Raw genomic sequence first — 20,217 nt, 5'->3', positions numbered from 1 at the left:
AAATTTAAAAAAAAAAAAAGAAAGAGAAGAAGGTTACGTTGATGATCCCAAGCTGCAGGACCAATGGCGGGGATTTTGCAACTTTTTGTGTCTGTGCCTGTGTACCTAGAACCCCGTCTTTTTGTTCATGTTGCTTTTTCTTAAGGTGATGCTGCTGCCGCTTCGGAGAAGGATATGAAAATATGATAATTTGTTGATGGAAAAAAACATTTGCTAGCTATTATGTTTGCCTATATAAAGATGTGCAGTATGAAGATAGGAAATGTTTGGCTATGAATATACATTAACCTGCATCTTCTTCTCTTATTACTATTTCTTTCTTATCTTATCTTCCTGATTCTTACTTCTCATCATTGTTGAAGTAGATTATCTTTTTGTGGGTTCTTTAGATAATTGCTTAAAAATATTGCGAAGCAAATGGCGATGGGGGTTTGGTGAGTATGGTCAATGCCCACAATAAGTTAAAAGAGTGTACGATGTTTTCTGATTAAAACTTAAATTCTAAGCGAGTTAAGTAAAAGAAAAACAAAACGACAAAAGTTCAAATCAAAATCAAATCAAGTGTTAAGTGAATGGGTGATGCTGATGCATTGCAGCCAACTGACAAAGCATAGAATAATTGCACCTCTAACTCTTGTTGTTTAGCTTAGCTAGGCGAGGCAGCGCAGCTCCTGAGTCTCTGACTGAGTGTGAGAGGCTGTGCAAGGCCGACTATGGAGAAAGCTAGAGTCGAACGCCCTTACCAGTAAAATTATTTAAATGGATGGACCTTTTGTGCAGGCATCTGCCCTTCGCTTTCTTCCAGTTTAAACGCTACAAAACAACATATAGTAGTAACATTCTCTCCCTCCATTATAGGATCACATCTTTTTATTCATCATTTCTTCCGTAAAAGGGATGTTCTGTAGCTGCTGCATTGGTTGAAGGAATCTGAACGTAGAGAAGGAAGTCCTTCTGGTTTGTATTTCGTGGCGGAAAGGCAATTGGTTTGGCCCTTCATATTTTGCTTATGTGTAATTTCGTATGAGTCTTTGCTTTGGCCCATGGGCCATGATTTGGGCTTTGAGATATGCGTTGGGCCCACTCACCTTGTAGATGATAGCATCCCACGGTTGGAATCGTTTGTTTCTATCTCTTTTTCTATTTCTTTGAAAACCAAACACTAATGTTTTTCTTGATTGGTGAAATTGTCTTTTCGGATTTTACATCCAACCCTATGATGGTGAAACCATCAAGATAATAGGATGAAAATAGATTAAGATATTTTTATGGTGTTTCCTAGGGTTGTATGCGAGTCGAGTCGCTCGCAAGTAGGCTCGTGTCGAGCCGAGCCTTGAGCCATCGAGTACTCGGCTCGATAGGCTCGCTAATAGCTTGAAAGGGTATAAGTGCAACATTTTCAAGTATGGGGATATATGTTATTTAACATTTACCATATACATTATTCCAAATTGCAAAAACCCTAGAGTCTTCTACTTCAGCAGCCAACACTTCTCATTTTCTCTTTTCTCTTTTCCTTCTTCTTCTTGTCTTGTCTCTTCTCTTTCTTGTCTCTCCTCTTTTTCTCTTCTTTTTTCCTTCTTCTTCTTGTCTTCTCTCTTCTCTTTCCAGTCTCGCTCATTCCTTAACCAAGCTGCATTTTCTTCTACGAAATGCTTCACATGTTGAAGTGATTGAAAGTAGTAATTCCACAAATGGGTTTGATTTGTTAAATTATTTTATGGTGGATTTGAGTTCATCTTTTGTTCACGAAAGAGAGAGGATGTGATATGTTTGTTTGTAATTGATTTATAATTGTAAATGTAATTTTGATGTGAAAATTTGGTTGGGTATTTTGGTAGATGGGTGTTTTGTAATTTTGATGGCATAGCAAAACTCAACTTTTGATTTTGATTTTTAATACTGTAATTTTGTTCAAGAGAAAGAGGAAGAAACAGACGAGCCAAGCTCGAGCTCAGCAAATCATCTCGAGTTGAGCTTCGAGCTTGGTTTTTAAAGCTCGACGAACCCCAAGCTTGAGCTCGCTAAATTTTTACAAGTTGAGCTTCGAGCACTATGGTGTTCGACTCGGTTCGGCTCGTATACAACCTTAGTGTTCCCATGAGTTTACCTAATGTTAGAACAAGGATATTGACTACCAACTTCAATGCGTGTATCAATGCCACCACGTGGATGATAGCATCCCACAGTTGGAATCGTTTGTTTCTATTCTCTTTTTCTATTTCTTTGAAAGTCAGACTCCAGTGTTTTTCTTGATTAGTGAAATTGTCTTTTTGGATTTTATGTCCAACCATCTAATGGTGAAGCCATCATGATAATTGGATGAAAATAGATTAAGATATTTTCATGGTGTTCTCATGAGTTTACCTAATGTTAGGGTGAGGATATTGACTACCAACTTTAATGGTGTATCAATGCCACTTTCTTAAAGGAAATTTCGCCCTTTTATAGTGCAAATAAGATCAATGAATTTCTTTAGGATACAATGAAGAATCTGCTTGTATTATGCACAAAACAGAAGCAGACTAGAGAGTGTTTTGATTATACTAGAATTGTAGTCTTCTTTGTTGTGTCTTTTTATAGAAAATCTTACTTCTTATATATGACTGTTGGTACCTTATAAGAGAAGGTACATTTTGGAAAACCCTTTGAGATATGGGCACAACTTTTTGAAGGTACATGACCTTTTGATAATAAACATGTCCAATTAGGAAAATGTCTCACAATCCCTCGCTAGTTTTCTATTTTGATAATACATGTTAGATTCAACAACAATTCTATAAGTAATATGCATAAATAATGGTATTTTGCAATTTGAACCATTACAAAGTGAAAGTTTATTACAACAAATCTGAATAATATGGTAGACAAGCTTTTAACCATACAATCTTTTTGACAAGTTGTACAAAAGTTCACACATATCACTTTGATACCAAAACATCTTAATTGTGGTTGACACGTAAAAGGCCATGTGTCTGTATCATTCATGAGAGATTTTAGAGCCAAGCTCTTAGAAGCGACACCACTTCACTCTCACATAGGTAGACTCTATCAAAAGTGCCCCCCTCTATTTTAGCACTTCGATGAAAAACCATTAATAGGTCTATTAAGAGTAACTCTTAACCTTCCTTTTAAGACTATGAGAACCAAAGAACTATTTTTTGCTTTTGGATGTTAGAGAAAATTTATAGTACTTCTAACCACTCTAATAATGTACTTTGACTGACTGAAATCAAGACTTGATGTTATATCAAGCGTTAAGTTGAGTTTCCATTATTGGTGGTTATATTCAATAGGTTTCAGATCCATCCCTTTTAATGTTTTATTTATCAAGTCTCTCGCTAATCCCTTTGTTAAAGGATCAGCTAGATTTAGACTTGACTTGACATAGTTAATTGTGATTACTCCATTTGAGATTAAATCTCTTAAATAGCTATGTCTAAGTCCAATGTGTCTTGACTTTCCATTATATACATGGTTATAAGTTCTTGATAATGTAGCTTCATTGTCATAATGTATATAAATTGGTGCTATTGGTTTTGGCCCTAATGGTAGCTTAGTAATCTTTTAACACCATGCTAGTGTAAATTACTTGCATTACTGGTGTACCTACTTAAGACTTTTTTCTTTTAATCTATAGATCTAATCTAACCATGCCATGCAATCTTTTAAAATTCAAATGTCCAAGTCTATAATGCTATAAAAATCCAGACTCAACAATATAAGTAGAAACAACTTTATTATTGTCATTGGCAATATTGAGTTTGAATATGCCATCACACAAGTAACCCTTCCCAACAAACATGCCCCCTTTGGACAAAACAAAATTATTTGCCTCAAATACAAGTTTGAACCCAAATTTGTTCAATAAACTACCAAATACAAGATTCTTTCTAACCTCTGGTACATAATACACATTCGTTAATGTTAATTTCTTACCAGATGTAAATTCTAACTCTACTTTTCCTATTTCCTTGACTTGGGCAGTATAGGAGTTTCTCATGAACAACACCATGTCATCTTGTATTGGATCAATGGATTTGAAAAAAATCCTTGTTCTTGCAGACATGTCTTGTCGCACCAAAATCAACCCATCATGCAGAATTATCCTCTAGTAGATTGATCTCATAAATCATTGCTACTAGGTTCTCATTTTTTGCACTAGTAGAGTACTTCTCCTTCTTCTTTTTCCAAAATCGACAGTCTTTCTTGAAGTGGTCATGTTTTCCACAAAAGAAACATTTTGCTTCTTGCTTTTATGTCCAACACCAAGACTATTGAAAACCCTCTTATTTGTAGACTTGGAAGTTTGTTTTTCTTCCACCGTATGAACTTTGGAATCTGGAACTGATTGTTCCTCTGGTTCATCTCGCAAACGAAATTCTTCTTCCACACGCAAAGATTTGGTCAAATCATCAAGTGATATATCATCCTCTTTATGTTTAAGACTTCTTCTGAAATCTCTCCATGATGGGGGTAATTTATCAATTATTGAAGAGACAATGATGGTTTCATCCATATGCATTTTATTCATTTTGAAATGATTTAGAATTCTATCAATTTTACGAAGTTGTTCCATAACAGGTCTATTATCTACCATTTTATAGGAATTAAAACGAGAGACAAGAAATTTGTTACTTGTAGTATCCTATTGTAGTAAGCACTCCTTGATAAATGTCAAATAAGGCATCTGACATTGCATTCAGCACATGTCCCCTGTTGATTTCATCATGATGTTCAAATTTCTATTGTTTCCTTGTTTCAGCAACGGTTTCATTCTCTGTTTCCTTGTTTCAGCAATGGTTTCATTCTCCGTTTCCTTAGGTTTTGGAGTCTTCAGCACATAATCTAGTTGCAAAGAGACCAAAAGAAAATGAATATTTCTCTGCCATCGAATGAAATTTCCTCCATCAAACCTTTCTAACTTCACGAAGTCAGTAGTCATCTCCCTCAGGGTATGAAGTGCAACCATTTTGTTGCAAGATTGAAGTAACATAAAATTTCTTAGAACCAAGATATTGGGTGCGTTTGGTGTAGTATTTTGGATAGGATTTTGAGGATAGTATTGGATTGTTGGATAAGGGAGTATTACGAGGTAAATTTGAAAAATTTATGAAAAAGCCCTTAGGTTTACTAATTTAATTAAAGACCTTACTATATAAAATGGCAAAAACACCCCCACCACCTGCAATGTCAGATTCCGGCCGCCACAGCCGGAATCTGGCCAGAAAATTTCGTTACGGCACAAACCGATCGGATCTGTGCCGTAACGCATCATTATGGCCTTTTCCGGCCAGATCTATGGCCTGTTATGGCCGTCGACGGTAGGAAAGGCCAAAACGACGGCCATTTCTTTGGCCGTCGCTGACGGCCAGATCGGTGTAATTCCGGCCATTTATGATCGGAATTTAGGCCGTTGTATAGATTTCGGCTATCACCGGCGGTGGTTGCCGGAATCTGACAAGTTGGGTTGATGGGGGGGTTTTTGTTAATTTTTTAAAAAAAAAATTAGGAGGCATTTAGTGAAATTAATAACCTTATGGGGTCTAAAAGTAATTAAAAAAATAGGGTAATATTTTTGGAATAGTGTGCCAAACATTATTTGGAGAATATGATTGGGAATATGGATAAAAATAGGGAGCCAAACGCACCCATTGACTACCAACTTCAAGGCGTGTATTAATGCCACTTTCCTAGATAAAATTTCACCTCTTTATAGTGCAAATATGATCAGCGAATTTCTTTATGACACAATGAAGAATTTGCTTGTGTTATGCACAAAACTGAAGCAAACTAGAGAGAGAAGGATTGTTGGTACCTTTTAGAGCAGACTATTTATTATATAGGATTTTTGGTACATTTTAAAGAGAAAGTACCTTTTAGAAAACTCTTTGAGATACGAGCATAACCTTTTGAAGGTACATGACCTTTTGGAGGTACATAACCTTTTGATAATAGACATGCCCAATTAGGAAAATGTCTCACATCCAACACTTTGGGTGCATAAAATTAGAAAAAAATTATCATATTGTGCAAATAGTTACCCTTTTGAAATAGAAGTTTTGCTTATTCTTATTTGTAAAGGCATAGATGGTTAAAAGTTCATAACCATCGTTTATTAAGTAATGTAAAACAAGACGGTTCTTTAAGGTTGTTGCTCAAAGCAACAAAGATTATTTTACCATATAAGTACAACGTTTATTTTAAAGAAATACACCTAATTTGTTAAAACATTTTTATCAGGGCTTATGTCATCACAAACCTGACGCTCAGGTTATTAGTTGGTATCAGTATTACACACAAAAGTTGTTTTTATGCGCTTAGAAACCTGAGGCTCAGGTCAGAAAACTACAAGTAGCTGGATATGAAGTCAAGTCAGAGCTTTGCAAAGATACTTGGAGCTGGTTGCTTAATTTGTGTTAAAAAAAAAATTCGGTAATATTTTTGCTAGCCTTCTATAAGGAAAGTTCCATATATGGTAATCGTAGTTCATAGAAATACTTGAACTTGGAGCTACTAGAAAAGTAGGGTTTATAGGATATAATCATATTTCAAGCAGCTCATAAGAAGTTTTCACCAGTCTACAAGCAAAACCTTCCCGGCTATTCCTCATAACAAGCGTAATTTCTTGGTTTCAGGTTGTACAAGACTTGTTTGTGTGGTGTCGTATTATCCACCATTAAATTTATTTTCAGACCTACAAAAATCGACAATATTAGATGACAGAAGTATATACATTTTGATAGTTATCGATCGTGATCGTTTTTGTATATCTATAAACCTCACCAACTCTCCGCTACTTACGTATGTTGCTTTCTTCTTCATGTAGTTAATGTAAGTCTTTTACAGCTAACTTTGACTATCAAGAATTAAATATGACAGATCATTCATTGACAAATCTTCCCTTGCCAAATGTTACCGACAGGTGCTGGCCTATATTTCCTTGGAGTGTAGCTAATAACTTCTCTCTGCTTACACAACTTTTAGGTTTCTGTATCCACGCCATTATTCAAAAATAAGCTGCGGAAGTTATTTGTGAGATATTTTTGTCGTTGAATTTGATCGATTACTTGTAGAGGTGGGGCTACTCCCAGAATAATCTCCACCACACCTATTCTTAAATTCAATGTCAATGGTGGTCCAACCATAATGTTCTAATGGGTAAAGGCCCGTCTCTAAATTGATGACTTGAGAAATGAATTGCTTATTTGCAATAAAAATGAATCCATTTTATTATCAGGCCAGGCTTTTTTTTTCTTTTGTTTTTGGTTTTTGGGCCATCTGAAATTCTTTCGAAATGTTGGGATATTCTGAAAGAAAGAATGGCCACATGAAAAATGATGGTACTGGTTGTTGAAGGATGTGGATTCCACTTTTGACTTATTCTCATACCCTGACGAAGCAAAGAAATTAGTGGCGCACTCATCTGCGGGAAAAATCAATGACTGACTTGATTCGGAAAAATGGAACTAGACGTGGGATTCTTATTGCCTGAACGGCACTTTTCCACCCGAAGTTTGACCAAAGGATACTGTCCCACCCACGAACTTTGAAAAACACATTTTTCTATCCATTTTTAATCTCCGTTAATGGAATCTGTTGCCTGATAAGGGTAAAGTTGTAAGAAGATTATAATACCCTTTACTACTTGATTTTATAAACATTTCCCCAACCAAACTTTATTAAATTTATTTTTCACCCCTGGTTTGATATATATTAAAGTTAGGGTTAATAAATTATTTTTTTTAAAAAAAAAAGAAAGTTAGTTGTTAAATAAAAAAAAAAAAAAATTTGAAAAAAAATAAAAATTTGAATAAAAAAAGTAGTTGGACCGAGCCGAATGCGACTCAAGCCAAATCGCACTAGGCCGGTTGCGATTGAGTTAGAATCATTGGGTGCGATTCCAACCAACTGATTTTTTTTTGTTTTTGTAACTTTCTTTTTTTAAAATTTTCACAATTTTGTATTTTCAGATTTTTTTTTTTAACAATTTTTCAGTTTTGTTCAGAAACTATGTTATTATATAATTTCATAAAACATATACAATTTCAATGAAATTTTTTTTTTGTGGTTTTATAAATATTTAATTAACAGATATTATTATGAGTTTTAAAAATAATAGATATAATTTTAAATTTTTATAGAAACACAAGTACTTTAAAAGTGAAACCTTCATTGTAATTATATGAGTTGAAGATAGGGGGTTTAAATGGCTAATTTTCAAATTGGTGAAAGTGATTTTATGTGTTTGTAATTAGAGGTGTAAAACTGTAAATAACATTAATTCTATAATATATATTGTGTGAACTGATGAGAATATCTTTTTGCCGTTAAAAAAAATGGGTGGAAATATGTTTTTTTCAAAGTTCGGGTGAGAAATGATATTCACCAAAATTTGGGTGGAAAAATGTCTTTAGTCGATTAAAATGCTAAGGTCAAAGAACATTATTAGTACTTTAGTAGTGAGTCAGTGGCCACTTTCTACATTGTCGTGTTGCTTGATTCGGAACCCAGTTTACTGTCATTCATCAAACCAAAAAATAAAATGATGAAATATAGTACTGAGCGTGCCTTTGAAGTTGGAAGATATCATTTCCACACGTAATTAAATCAGTCTCAGTCCACTCTCTTCTCTCAGGAATTTAAGTGTGTGATTCTGAAAAGCACCATCAAGATGATACCGTCCCCCAAGGCTTACCTTCATATTGGAAAATTTGTTTGCCCAGAGGATTCTTGTGGGGTCTAATTATTTGCTCAATTTATTAAAATGAAAACACTCATTCTCATTAGTACCACCAACCCAACAACAGGCATAGACTGTAGACTTCAACACCTGAAAGTTGAAATTTATATTTAATAAAGTAATCAAATGGACATGATCAGTGTTGCATACTTTCACTTTATATCTGTAAGAAAAGCTTACAGTGATAATCTAATATTCCTCCTAGCTAGGTAGAGATTGGAGCAAGGTTTCCACCAAAATGGCATGGGTAGTTCAATTACGAAATTTTTAACTAAACTCAGAGATTTTGATAAGAGTTCTCGTAGTGGTTGCATGATTATATATTGAGATAACTCCACCCTCCACTTTCTTTCACGCTCCACCACCACCATTGACCTTACCCACCTGTAAATGGGCGCATTAGATAAGCAGCATCGCACTTTAGGTGAATCTTATCGGATTTAGAGCTGTGAACAGTTTACACACAACTTACCATCATATCGCTATTTATACCACTAGCTTTGCTGGAAGTTTTTCTTCATTAGAGCCATTGCAGAATTAGAGAGTTAGCAAACTCAAGCCATGAAAGGCCTCACTATTGTTTTTTTTTCAGTATTCTGTGTCTTGCTTTTCTCGTTCTTTGTTGTTACGAGAGCAGATCAAACCAAGAATAATGGGGTTTATATCGTGTATATGGGAGCAGTGGCTTCGCCAAGTGGTTCGTTAAGGCACGAGCATGCTCAGCTACTGGCCTCTGTGTCAAAACGGTGAGTCTACTCTTTGAAATTTTCACTGTTTGTTTCTTATTAATTGTCAATTCATAACGTTAATAAGTAGTTTTCCTGTAGAGACAACTAATGCCATGCCATGTGCACTAATTAAGGAACTACTTAGCTGCTTTGGTAGTCAATCACATTAGCATGCAATGATTATGTATAACGAAGAATCCTATCTTAATGAGATCACACCTTTAATTTCTTCAACTCCCCTGGGACCCCACCTCTGCATGATTCAAGAAACATTTATGAAACTGCTCCTTTTATGTATCAGAAAAATTTCCAAATAAGTTGAAATCAAACGAAGATAGACTTTGCTTCTTATTAATTAGTTTCTTGTCTCCTAAGAATGCATGCATATGCCTCAGAATTTTGTAGCTTCTGTTGTCGCCTGTATGTATCTGTGCTTCCCTGTTAATATAGTTGAGCCTACTGGCTACTATTAATACAACTCTAAATGAAGATTGGGTCAATTATGGGTTGATATTAAGTTGAAACTTTATTTGTTACAGGAAACAAAACGCTCTGCTATACAGTTATGGACATGGCTTCTCTGGGTTCGCAGCTCGTTTGTCATCAGAAGAGGCCCATGCACTTTCTAAAAAAGCAGGAGTTGTGTCTGTGTTTCCCGATCCCGTATTACAACTCCACACAACTCGTTCATGGGACTTCTTGAAGTACCAAGATGATCTCTTGATCGACTTCAACCCAACTGACTCCGAGTCCCCGTCTCAGGGATCAGATACTGTTATTGGCATTCTAGATACAGGTGAGTAAACCTACATACAAGAATTACATTGCAGTATTAATTACCTTTATTATTATTATTATTGTTTTTTTCCAAAAAAGCTTGATTCAAATTTAATATTATACATGGAACGATAGGAATCTGGCCGGAGTCAGAGAGTTTCAATGACAAAGATATGGGTCCAATTCCAACACGTTGGAATGGAACCTGTGCGGTCGGAGACGATGACAAATCCTTCAAGTGCAATAAGTAAAACACAAAATATTAGCTTTACATATGATGTCGTTACAGTATCATCATTTATGGACTTATTTTACTCACCAATATTTGGCTTGTAACAGAAAGATAATTGGAGCAAGAGCTTACGAAATAGAAGACGATCCAGGGGCGGCGTTCCACACAAAAGCACCAAGAGACACTTATGGCCACGGCACCCATGTGGCTTCAACTGCAGCTGGACGAGTTGTAAATGCTTCTTACTATGGCCTTGCTGCAGGTTCCGCCAAAGGTGGCTCACCTGCCTCAAGGATTGCTGTATATAGGGTATGTTCTCCTGATTATGGATGCACTGGATCTAATATACTAGCAGCATTTGATGATGCAATTGCGGACGGTGTGGATGTTCTTTCCTTATCAATTGGTGCCCGGGCAGGAGTTTATCTTGATTTTACCAATGATCCGATCGCATTAGGAGCATTCCATGCGGTGCAGCATGGGATCACCGTGGTCTGCTCCGCAGGGAATGATGGGCCTACTAGTGCATCAGTTGTCAACGTTGCACCCTGGATTTTGACTGTTGCTGCTTCAACAATTGACAGAGTTTTTGAGTCTGATATTGTGTTGGGTGGAAACAAAGTTATTAAGGTATTGATGTTCAATTAAAATTTGAGGTTAATTTTTTTTAATCATAAAATAATAACTTCTTGATTTTACTTACAGGGTGGAGGCATAAATTTTTCTGATCTCAAAAAGTCTCCTGTATACCCACTGATTTATGCTAAGTCAGCCAAGAAAATGGACGCAGACGAAACTGAAGCTAGGTATATGAATGGATTTAGAAACATTTAATTTATTTCTATTGTAAGCATATCACATTTTCATGCTTATAAAACTTGTGCAATTCAGAAATTGTGGTGCAACAACATTGAATGAAACTCTGGTAAAAGGGAAGATTGTTCTTTGTGACAATGATAATGGGATGAATTCTATAGAAGGTAAAATGGACCAGGTGCAGACTCTTGGAGGTGTTGGTGCAATTGTGGTTGATGACGAATCAAGTGTAGTGGTGACCACTTTTGGAGTATCGCCCGTTACTGTGATCAGTTCGAAGGACAAGGAACAGATCATTTCCTATATCAACTCAACCAGGTGATAAATTGTCGATTAGTTTGTATCAGTTGCTAGATCTTTTAATCTTCGAAGATGCTTATCTGTGGTGAATTTTGAACTTTCTGCAGAGATCCAGTGGCAACAATTTTACCCACTGTATCAGTGACAGAATATAAGCCGGCGCCTGTCATAGCATACTTCTCAGCTAGAGGTCCTTCATTCATGACCAGGAACATTATCAAGGTAAAGCTTCATTCTGTCTGGATTACTATATGGAACTGAATAATCCTTCCACACAGATTTATTAACCAGCTATCGTCATTTCATGCAGCCTGATATTGCAGCACCAGGAGTTAACATACTTGCAGCTTGGATGGGGAATGATACAACCGCCGCTCCAAAAGGTAAAGAACCCCCTGAATTCAATATGATCTCAGGAACTTCAATGTCATGCCCGCACGTATCTGGAATTGCTGCAACCGTTAAATCTCAGAATCCGACATGGAGCCCCTCTGCAATCAAATCAGCTATCATGACTACAGGTGAAGAGATCTAAGTCTAACAACCACATGCATATAATGAAGCTTGAATTTCGACTCATCTGTAACATTCTGTTGGTTTTTGCAGCAATTCAACTAAACAATTTGAAGGCCCCAATAACTACAGATTCAGGATCAATAGCAACACCTTATGATATTGGTGCAGGAGAAATCGGTACAACCGCACCACTACAACCAGGGCTGATTTACGAGACCACTGAGGTTGACTACTTGAATTTTCTGTGTTACTACGGTTATAATGTATCAAAAATCAAAAGCATCGCAAAATCTGTTCCAGAAGATTTCACCTGTCCCAAAGAGTCAAGTATTGATCTTATATCAACTATCAACCATCCATCAATAGCAATCTCAAGTTTCAAAGGGAAAGAGGGAAGAACTGTAAGTAGGACTCTCACAAACGTTGCAGGAGCTAATGAAAAAATCTATGCTGTAACTGTTGATGCACCTCAAGGACTAAATGTGAAGGTGATCCCAGACAAACTGCCATTTACGAAGAGCGGACAACAGTTGAGTTACCAAGTGACTTTCTCTTCTACCCTATCATCGCTGAAGGAAGATTTATTTGGATCAATCACATGGTCTAATGGAAAATACAAAGTTCGGAGCCCATTTGCAGTTAGCAGTGAGAACAGCAGGACCGTTGTCACTCATTAAAAAAAAACAATGTATCTCATAAGTTTCAAGGGAAGATTTAAAAGCAAATATAAGTTGTGAATAAATCTTCAATATAATTCCAGAAACCCAATATTCCAATTGTACCTGTCGATACATACCACATTAACAATGTCTGCACACCTAGCGTCATAATCATCAGCCTCTAATACAGAGGGCAAAAGAAATGCTACATACACGTCATTTATGTAAAAGTAATAGCTAAACATAACCTTGAACGGGTAAAAGAGAGGGAAAGAAAAAAGGTTGGTGGAATATATATACTATATTAACATAAATAACAGGATTCAAAAGGACACCACAATAGGAAAACAGAATGGGGGTTGGAACAATACGGAAGCCAAATAACAATCGTTTAACACTTTACTAAGGAAGTTCCAGTAAACACATGTCCAAAGAAAAAAAAAAAAACAAAAGACAGAATTACATATTGTTCACTTCAGAATTTTCACTCAAAAGCCCACTGATTCTCCCGGCGAACCTCCTCCTCCTCTTCTGGAGTAAAGTCATTCTTAATGTTGAATGTTTTGCGAATCTCCTCTGGAGTTTTTCCCTTAATCATGTCTGCAACTGTCTGGCAAGTCAGGTCCAGCAAGCTCTTGATGTTGAGATAGTTTGCAGCCTAAAAAGCAAAACACAAATACAAACAAGTGTGCACATTAAAATGGTATAGGGAATAGATAAAAACAATTCAAGATGCAGCACCTTATATCCTTATATGTTGAGATTCAAGATCAAAACAACGTTAAAGCGCTATCGTTGAAGTAGGAACAACTGAAAATATGATACATGAATCTCCAACACAGAGTCAATATGGTCATTACAATGGAATACAAAAGACTAGGTTAAAAAAAAAAAAATGCAGCAGAAGTTACGCAATAATTAACATGAGAAGAAAACAACTTCTTTATAACACAGTGCAAGAAGTTTATACACTTCTTCAACGGAGAAAGTTAATATGGTATATACACAGCAAGAATCAGCGGATTTGCAAACTTTGCATGAATTCATCAATTCAAATTTTAATATCATGACAAGGAGAAACATACACATATCATTACAAGGACATGAAAAATACACAACTTTTAAACAACAAATGCATAGAGATAGACATTACAACCAATAGCTTATCCTCTTTTGAAACCATTGACCAAGGAGGAATACCAATTAAAATCTTTCCCAACCAGAAGAATACCTAATTAAAAACTTTCCCAACAACAGGAATACCTAATTAAATAATTTCCCAATCAAAGGAATACCTAATTAAAATGTTCCCCAAGCACCAGAAATACCTAATTAAAAATCTTTCCCAAGCAAATCTTCGTTCTGATTTAACAATTAGAGGAATTTATATTTAGGTTAAATCCAATCGATTTTGATTAAAAGTCGAAGCAATCGACAAACCCGAATAATCAATTACAAAGAATCAATTAAATAAAAAGGAAGGGAGAAAGAAGTCTAACGAGGATGAGATCGAAAAGGGTAGCCTGATCGACTTTGACGAACTCGGCATCCCAGGCCTTGAGTTCTTCGTCGACGCCGGCTGCACGATCGTCGGCCTTGGTAGCCTCAACGTGCTTCTTGCAGTACTCGATGACCTTGGAGAGGATCTTGCTGGTTACATTAGGAAGAGGAATTCCGTTGTCGGCGCAATCGTCCTCTATCATATGCTTTATCGTCTGCGATTCCAAAGCCACCACTTCATCTACCTCGAACGCCTCACCATCGGAGCTTTTCAGAGTAATTTTCTTGCTCGTTGACATTCTTTCGTATTGATCAATCAACCGATGGATCCAATATATCAGAAACCCTAAATAGTTATCTCCCCCACGATTTCAAACTGAAATAGTAATCTTTAAAATAAAATAAATAGTGTATATATAGATAAAGATAAGAGAGAGTAATCAAGGTGTCTGTCTCCGGGTTGGACAAGAACAAAGTGATAATCAATGGATGATTTAATCAACGGGGTTGATTTTGCCACGTATGTATTCTTGGATGGAAATACTATTTTGCCCTTTTTGATGGGCTTATAATTGCTAACAGCTTTTTGGGCCAAAAGGAATATAAAGCAACTTTATTAAAAACACTGATTTATGCTAAGTCAGCCAAGAAATGGACGCAGACGAAACTGAACTGGGTAATGAATGGATTTAGAACATTTAATTTATTTCTATTAAGCATATCACATTTTCATGCTTATAAAACTTGTGCAATTCAAAATTGTGGTGCAACAACATTGAATGAAACTCTGGTAAAAGGGAAGTGTTCTTTGTGACATGATAATGGATGAATTCAATAGAAGGTAAAATGGACCAGTGCAGACTCTTGAGGTGTTGGTGCAATTGTGGTTGATGACGAATCAATGTAGTGGTTACCACTTTTGGTATCGCCCGTTACTGTGATCAGTTCGAAGGACAAGGAACAGATCATTTCCTATACAACTCAACCAGGTGATAATATTCGATTAGTTTGTATCATTGCTAGATCTTTAATCTTAAGATGCTTATCTGTGGTGAATTTTGAACTTTCTGCAGAGTCCAGTAGCAACAATTTTACCCACTGTATCAGTGACAGAATATAAGCCGGCGCCTGTCATAGCATACTTCTCAGCTAGAGGTCCTCATTCATGACCAGAACTTATCAAGGTAAAGCTTCTTCTGTCTGGATTACTATATGGACTGAATAATCCTTCCACACAGATTTATTACAGCTATCGTCATTTCATGCAGCCTGATATTGCAGCACCAGGAGTTAACATACTTGCAGCTTGGATGGGAATGAACAACCGCCCGCTCCAAAGGTAAAGAACCCCCGAATTCAATATGATCCAGGAACTTCAATGTCATGCCCGCACGTATCTGGAATTGCTGCAACCTTAAATCTCAGAATCCGACATGAGCCCCTCTGCAATCAAATCAGCTATCATGACTACGGTGAAGAGATCTAAGTCTAACAACCACATGCATATAATGAAGCTTGAATTCGACTCTCTGTCACATTCTGTTGGTTTTTTGCAGCAATTCAAATAACAATTTGAAGGCCCCAATACTACAGATTCAGGATCATAGCAACACCTTATGATATTGGTGCAGGAGAAATCGGTACAACCGCACCACTACAACCAGGGCTGATTTACGAGACCACTGAGGTTGACTACTTGATTTTTCTGTGTTACTACGGTTATAATGTATCAAAAATCAAAAGCAGATCGGCAATCTTGTGGGGTCTAATTATTTGCTCAATTTATTAAATTGAAAACACTCATTCTCATTAGTACCACCAACCCAACAACAGGCATAGACTGTAGACTTCAACACCTGAAAGTTGAAATTTATATTTAATAAAGTAATCAAATGGACATGATCAGTGTTGCATACTTTCACTTTATATCTGTAAGAAAAGCTTACAGTGATAATCTAATATTCCTCCTAGCTAGGTAGAGATTGGAGCAAGGTTTCCACCAAAATGGCATGGGTAGTTCAATTACGAAATTTTTAACTAAACTCAGAGATTTTGATAAGAGTTCTCGTAGTGGTTGCATGATTATATATTGAGATAACTCCACCCTCCACTTTCTTTCACGCTCCACCACCACCATTGACCTTACCCACCTGTAAATGGGCGCATTAGATAAGCAGCATCGCACTTTAGGTGAATCTTATCGGATTTAGAGCTGTGAACAGTTTACACACAACTTACCATCATATCGCTATTTATACCACTAGCTTTGCTGGAAGTTTTTCTTCATTAGAGCCATTGCAGAATTAGAGAGTTAGCAAACTCAAGCCATGAAAGGCCTCACTATTGTTTTTTTTTCAGTATTCTGTGTCTTGCTTTTCTCGTTCTTTGTTGTTACGAGAGCAGATCAAACCAAGAATAATGGGGTTTATATCGTGTATATGGGAGCAGTGGCTTCGCCAAGTGGTTCGTTAAGGCACGAGCATGCTCAGCTACTGGCCTCTGTGTCAAAACGGTGAGTCTACTCTTTGAAATTTTCACTGTTTGTTTCTTATTAATTGTCAATTCATAACGTTAATAAGTAGTTTTCCTGTAGAGACAACTAATGCCATGCCATGTGCACTAATTAAGGAACTACTTAGCTGCTTTGGTAGTCAATCACATTAGCATGCAATGATTATGTATAACGAAGAATCCTATCTTAATGAGATCACACCTTTAATTTCTTCAACTCCCCTGGGACCCCACCTCTGCATGATTCAAGAAACATTTATGAAACTGCTCCTTTTATGTATCAGAAAAATTTCCAAATAAGTTGAAATCAAACGAAGATAGACTTTGCTTCTTATTAATTAGTTTCTTGTCTCCTAAGAATGCATGCATATGCCTCAGAATTTTGTAGCTTCTGTTGTCGCCTGTATGTATCTGTGCTTCCCTGTTAATATAGTTGAGCCTACTGGCTACTATTAATACAACTCTAAATGAAGATTGGGTCAATTATGGGTTGATATTAAGTTGAAACTTTATTTGTTACAGGAAACAAAACGCTCTGCTATACAGTTATGGACATGGCTTCTCTGGGTTCGCAGCTCGTTTGTCATCAGAAGAGGCCCATGCACTTTCTAAAAAAGCAGGAGTTGTGTCTGTGTTTCCCGATCCCGTATTACAACTCCACACAACTCGTTCATGGGACTTCTTGAAGTACCAAGATGATCTCTTGATCGACTTCAACCCAACTGACTCCGAGTCCCCGTCTCAGGGATCAGATACTGTTATTGGCATTCTAGATACAGGTGAGTAAACCTACATACAAGAATTACATTGCAGTATTAATTACCTTTATTATTATTATTATTGTTTTTTTCCAAAAAAGCTTGATTCAAATTTAATATTATACATGGAACGATAGGAATCTGGCCGGAGTCAGAGAGTTTCAATGACAAAGATATGGGTCCAATTCCAACACGTTGGAATGGAACCTGTGCGGTCGGAGACGATGACAAATCCTTCAAGTGCAATAAGTAAAACACAAAATATTAGCTTTACATATGATGTCGTTACAGTATCATCATTTATGGACTTATTTTACTCACCAATATTTGGCTTGTAACAGAAAGATAATTGGAGCAAGAGCTTACGAAATAGAAGACGATCCAGGGGCGGCGTTCCACACAAAAGCACCAAGAGACACTTATGGCCACGGCACCCATGTGGCTTCAACTGCAGCTGGACGAGTTGTAAATGCTTCTTACTATGGCCTTGCTGCAGGTTCCGCCAAAGGTGGCTCACCTGCCTCAAGGATTGCTGTATATAGGGTATGTTCTCCTGATTATGGATGCACTGGATCTAATATACTAGCAGCATTTGATGATGCAATTGCGGACGGTGTGGATGTTCTTTCCTTATCAATTGGTGCCCGGGCAGGAGTTTATCTTGATTTTACCAATGATCCGATCGCATTAGGAGCATTCCATGCGGTGCAGCATGGGATCACCGTGGTCTGCTCCGCAGGGAATGATGGGCCTACTAGTGCATCAGTTGTCAACGTTGCACCCTGGATTTTGACTGTTGCTGCTTCAACAATTGACAGAGTTTTTGAGTCTGATATTGTGTTGGGTGGAAACAAAGTTATTAAGGTATTGATGTTCAATTAAAATTTGAGGTTAATTTTTTTTAATCATAAAATAATAACTTCTTGATTTTACTTACAGGGTGGAGGCATAAATTTTTCTGATCTCAAAAAGTCTCCTGTATACCCACTGATTTATGCTAAGTCAGCCAAGAAAATGGACGCAGACGAAACTGAAGCTAGGTATATGAATGGATTTAGAAACATTTAATTTATTTCTATTGTAAGCATATCACATTTTCATGCTTATAAAACTTGTGCAATTCAGAAATTGTGGTGCAACAACATTGAATGAAACTCTGGTAAAAGGGAAGATTGTTCTTTGTGACAATGATAATGGGATGAATTCTATAGAAGGTAAAATGGACCAGGTGCAGACTCTTGGAGGTGTTGGTGCAATTGTGGTTGATGACGAATCAAGTGTAGTGGTGACCACTTTTGGAGTATCGCCCGTTACTGTGATCAGTTCGAAGGACAAGGAACAGATCATTTCCTATATCAACTCAACCAGGTGATAAATTGTCGATTAGTTTGTATCAGTTGCTAGATCTTTTAATCTTCGAAGATGCTTATCTGTGGTGAATTTTGAACTTTCTGCAGAGATCCAGTGGCAACAATTTTACCCACTGTATCAGTGACAGAATATAAGCCGGCGCCTGTCATAGCATACTTCTCAGCTAGAGGTCCTTCATTCATGACCAGGAACATTATCAAGGTAAAGCTTCATTCTGTCTGGATTACTATATGGAACTGAATAATCCTTCCACACAGATTTATTAACCAGCTATCGTCATTTCATGCAGCCTGATATTGCAGCACCAGGAGTTAACATACTTGCAGCTTGGATGGGGAATGATACAACCGCCGCTCCAAAAGGTAAAGAACCCCCTGAATTCAATATGATCTCAGGAACTTCAATGTCATGCCCGCACGTATCTGGAATTGCTGCAACCGTTAAATCTCAGAATCCGACATGGAGCCCCTCTGCAATCAAATCAGCTATCATGACTACGGGTGAAGAGATCTAAGTCTAACAACCACATGCATATAATGAAGCTTGAATTTCGACTCATCTGTAACATTCTGTTGGTTTTTGCAGCAATTCAACTAAACAATTTGAAGGCCCCAATAACTACAGATTCAGGATCAATAGCAACACCTTATGATATTGGTGCAGGAGAAATCGGTACAACCGCACCACTACAACCAGGGCTGATTTACGAGACCACTGAGGTTGACTACTTGAATTTTCTGTGTTACTACGGTTATAATGTATCAAAAATCAAAAGCATCGCAAAATCTGTTCCAGAAGATTTCACCTGTCCCAAGGAGTCAAGTATGGATCTTATATCAACTATCAACCATCCATCAATAGCAATCTCAAGTTTCAAAGGGAAAGAGGGAAGAACTGTAAGTAGGACTCTCACAAACGTTGCAGGAGCTAATGAAAAAATCTATGCTGTAACTGTTGATGCACCTCAAGGACTAAATGTGAAGGTGATCCCAGACAAACTGCAATTTACGAAGAGTGGACAACAGTTGAGTTACCAAGTGACTTTCTCTTCTATCCTATCATCGCTGAAGGAAGATTTATTTGGATCAATCACATGGTCTAATGGAAAATACAAAGTTCGGAGCCCATTTGCAGTTAGCAGTGAGAACAGCAGGACCGTTGTCACTCATTAAAAAAAAACAATGTATCTCATAAGTTTCAAGGGAAGATTTAAAAGCAAATATAAGTTGTGAATAAATCTTCAATATAATTCCAGAAACCTAATATTCCAATTGTACCTGTCGATACATACCACATTAACAATGTC

The 20,217-nt window shown here is 36.9% G+C and overlaps 4 protein-coding genes across 5 annotated transcripts; 2 read left to right on the top strand and 2 right to left on the bottom strand.

The window, feature by feature from the left end:
• Positions 1–3,697: 3,697 nt before the first annotated feature.
• LOC116141835 lies at positions 3,698–4,600 on the bottom strand. Its single transcript, XM_031427307.1, has 2 exons — positions 4,174–4,600; positions 3,698–3,900 (listed from the first exon to the last, which is right to left on the bottom strand). Exons 1-2 carry the CDS (start codon positions 4,598–4,600, stop codon positions 3,698–3,700), a joined length of 630 nt encoding a protein of 209 aa, XP_031283167.1.
• A 4,651-nt stretch (positions 4,601–9,251) lies between these two features.
• On the top strand, positions 9,252–12,868 carry LOC116141802 (CO(2)-response secreted protease-like). Its single transcript, XM_031427281.1, has 9 exons — positions 9,252–9,489; positions 10,011–10,267; positions 10,384–10,495; positions 10,588–11,110; positions 11,186–11,286; positions 11,372–11,614; positions 11,704–11,818; positions 11,907–12,117; positions 12,203–12,868. The coding sequence occupies exons 1-9, from the start codon at positions 9,305–9,307 to the stop codon at positions 12,787–12,789; spliced, it is 2,334 nt and encodes a 777-aa protein (XP_031283141.1). The 5' UTR covers positions 9,252–9,304; the 3' UTR covers positions 12,790–12,868.
• A 243-nt stretch (positions 12,869–13,111) lies between these two features.
• Positions 13,112–14,610, bottom strand: LOC116141801 (SKP1-like protein 1B). The gene is made up of 2 exons (XM_031427280.1): positions 14,271–14,610; positions 13,112–13,429 (listed from the first exon to the last, which is right to left on the bottom strand). The coding sequence occupies exons 1-2, from the start codon at positions 14,568–14,570 to the stop codon at positions 13,256–13,258; spliced, it is 474 nt and encodes a 157-aa protein (XP_031283140.1). The 5' UTR covers positions 14,571–14,610; the 3' UTR covers positions 13,112–13,255.
• A 1,935-nt stretch (positions 14,611–16,545) lies between these two features.
• Positions 16,546–20,199, top strand: LOC116141799 (CO(2)-response secreted protease-like). 2 transcript variants are annotated; one of them, XM_031427278.1, is made up of 9 exons: positions 16,546–16,783; positions 17,305–17,561; positions 17,678–17,789; positions 17,882–18,404; positions 18,480–18,580; positions 18,666–18,908; positions 18,998–19,112; positions 19,201–19,273; positions 19,497–20,199. In XM_031427278.1, exons 1-9 carry the CDS (start codon positions 16,599–16,601, stop codon positions 20,081–20,083), a joined length of 2,196 nt encoding a protein of 731 aa, XP_031283138.1. In that variant the 5' UTR covers positions 16,546–16,598; the 3' UTR covers positions 20,084–20,199. The 2 variants fall into 2 exon arrangements, with proteins under 2 accessions (XP_031283138.1, XP_031283136.1); XM_031427276.1 differs by having other exon boundaries at positions 19,201–19,411.
• The last annotated feature ends 18 nt before the right edge of the window (positions 20,200–20,217 follow it).

The sequence above is a fragment of the Pistacia vera genome, unplaced genomic scaffold (assembly GCF_008641045.1).
Source record: "Pistacia vera cultivar Batoury unplaced genomic scaffold, PisVer_v2 Contig400, whole genome shotgun sequence".
In the NCBI taxonomy this organism is placed as follows: domain Eukaryota; kingdom Viridiplantae; phylum Streptophyta; class Magnoliopsida; order Sapindales; family Anacardiaceae; genus Pistacia; species Pistacia vera.
This window is presented reverse-complemented; position numbering and strand designations above follow the sequence as displayed.

Excerpts from the sequence above, each read along its gene's own strand:
- LOC116141835 (XM_031427307.1), bottom strand. The coding sequence starts at position 4,600 with ATGGTAGATAATAGACCTGTTATGGAACAACTTCGTAAAATTGATAGA. Across the intron at positions 3,901-4,173 it reads TGGAAAAAGAAGAAGGAGAA|AGGTTAGAAAGAATCTTGTA; the intron begins GTACTCTACTAG and ends ATTATGTACCAG.
- LOC116141802 (XM_031427281.1), top strand. The coding sequence starts at position 9,305 with ATGAAAGGCCTCACTATTGTTTTTTTTTCAGTATTCTGTGTCTTGCTT. Across the intron at positions 10,496-10,587 it reads AAATCCTTCAAGTGCAATAA|AAAGATAATTGGAGCAAGAG; the intron begins GTAAAACACAAA and ends GGCTTGTAACAG. Across the intron at positions 11,819-11,906 it reads TGACCAGGAACATTATCAAG|CCTGATATTGCAGCACCAGG; the intron begins GTAAAGCTTCAT and ends CATTTCATGCAG.
- LOC116141799 (XM_031427276.1), top strand. The coding sequence starts at position 16,599 with ATGAAAGGCCTCACTATTGTTTTTTTTTCAGTATTCTGTGTCTTGCTT. Across the intron at positions 17,790-17,881 it reads AAATCCTTCAAGTGCAATAA|AAAGATAATTGGAGCAAGAG; the intron begins GTAAAACACAAA and ends GGCTTGTAACAG. Across the intron at positions 18,909-18,997 it reads TCCTATATCAACTCAACCAG|AGATCCAGTGGCAACAATTT; the intron begins GTGATAAATTGT and ends AACTTTCTGCAG.
- LOC116141801 (XM_031427280.1), bottom strand. The coding sequence starts at position 14,570 with ATGTCAACGAGCAAGAAAATTACTCTGAAAAGCTCCGATGGTGAGGCG. Across the intron at positions 13,430-14,270 it reads CCCTTTTCGATCTCATCCTC|GCTGCAAACTATCTCAACAT; the intron begins GTTAGACTTCTT and ends TTTGCTTTTTAG.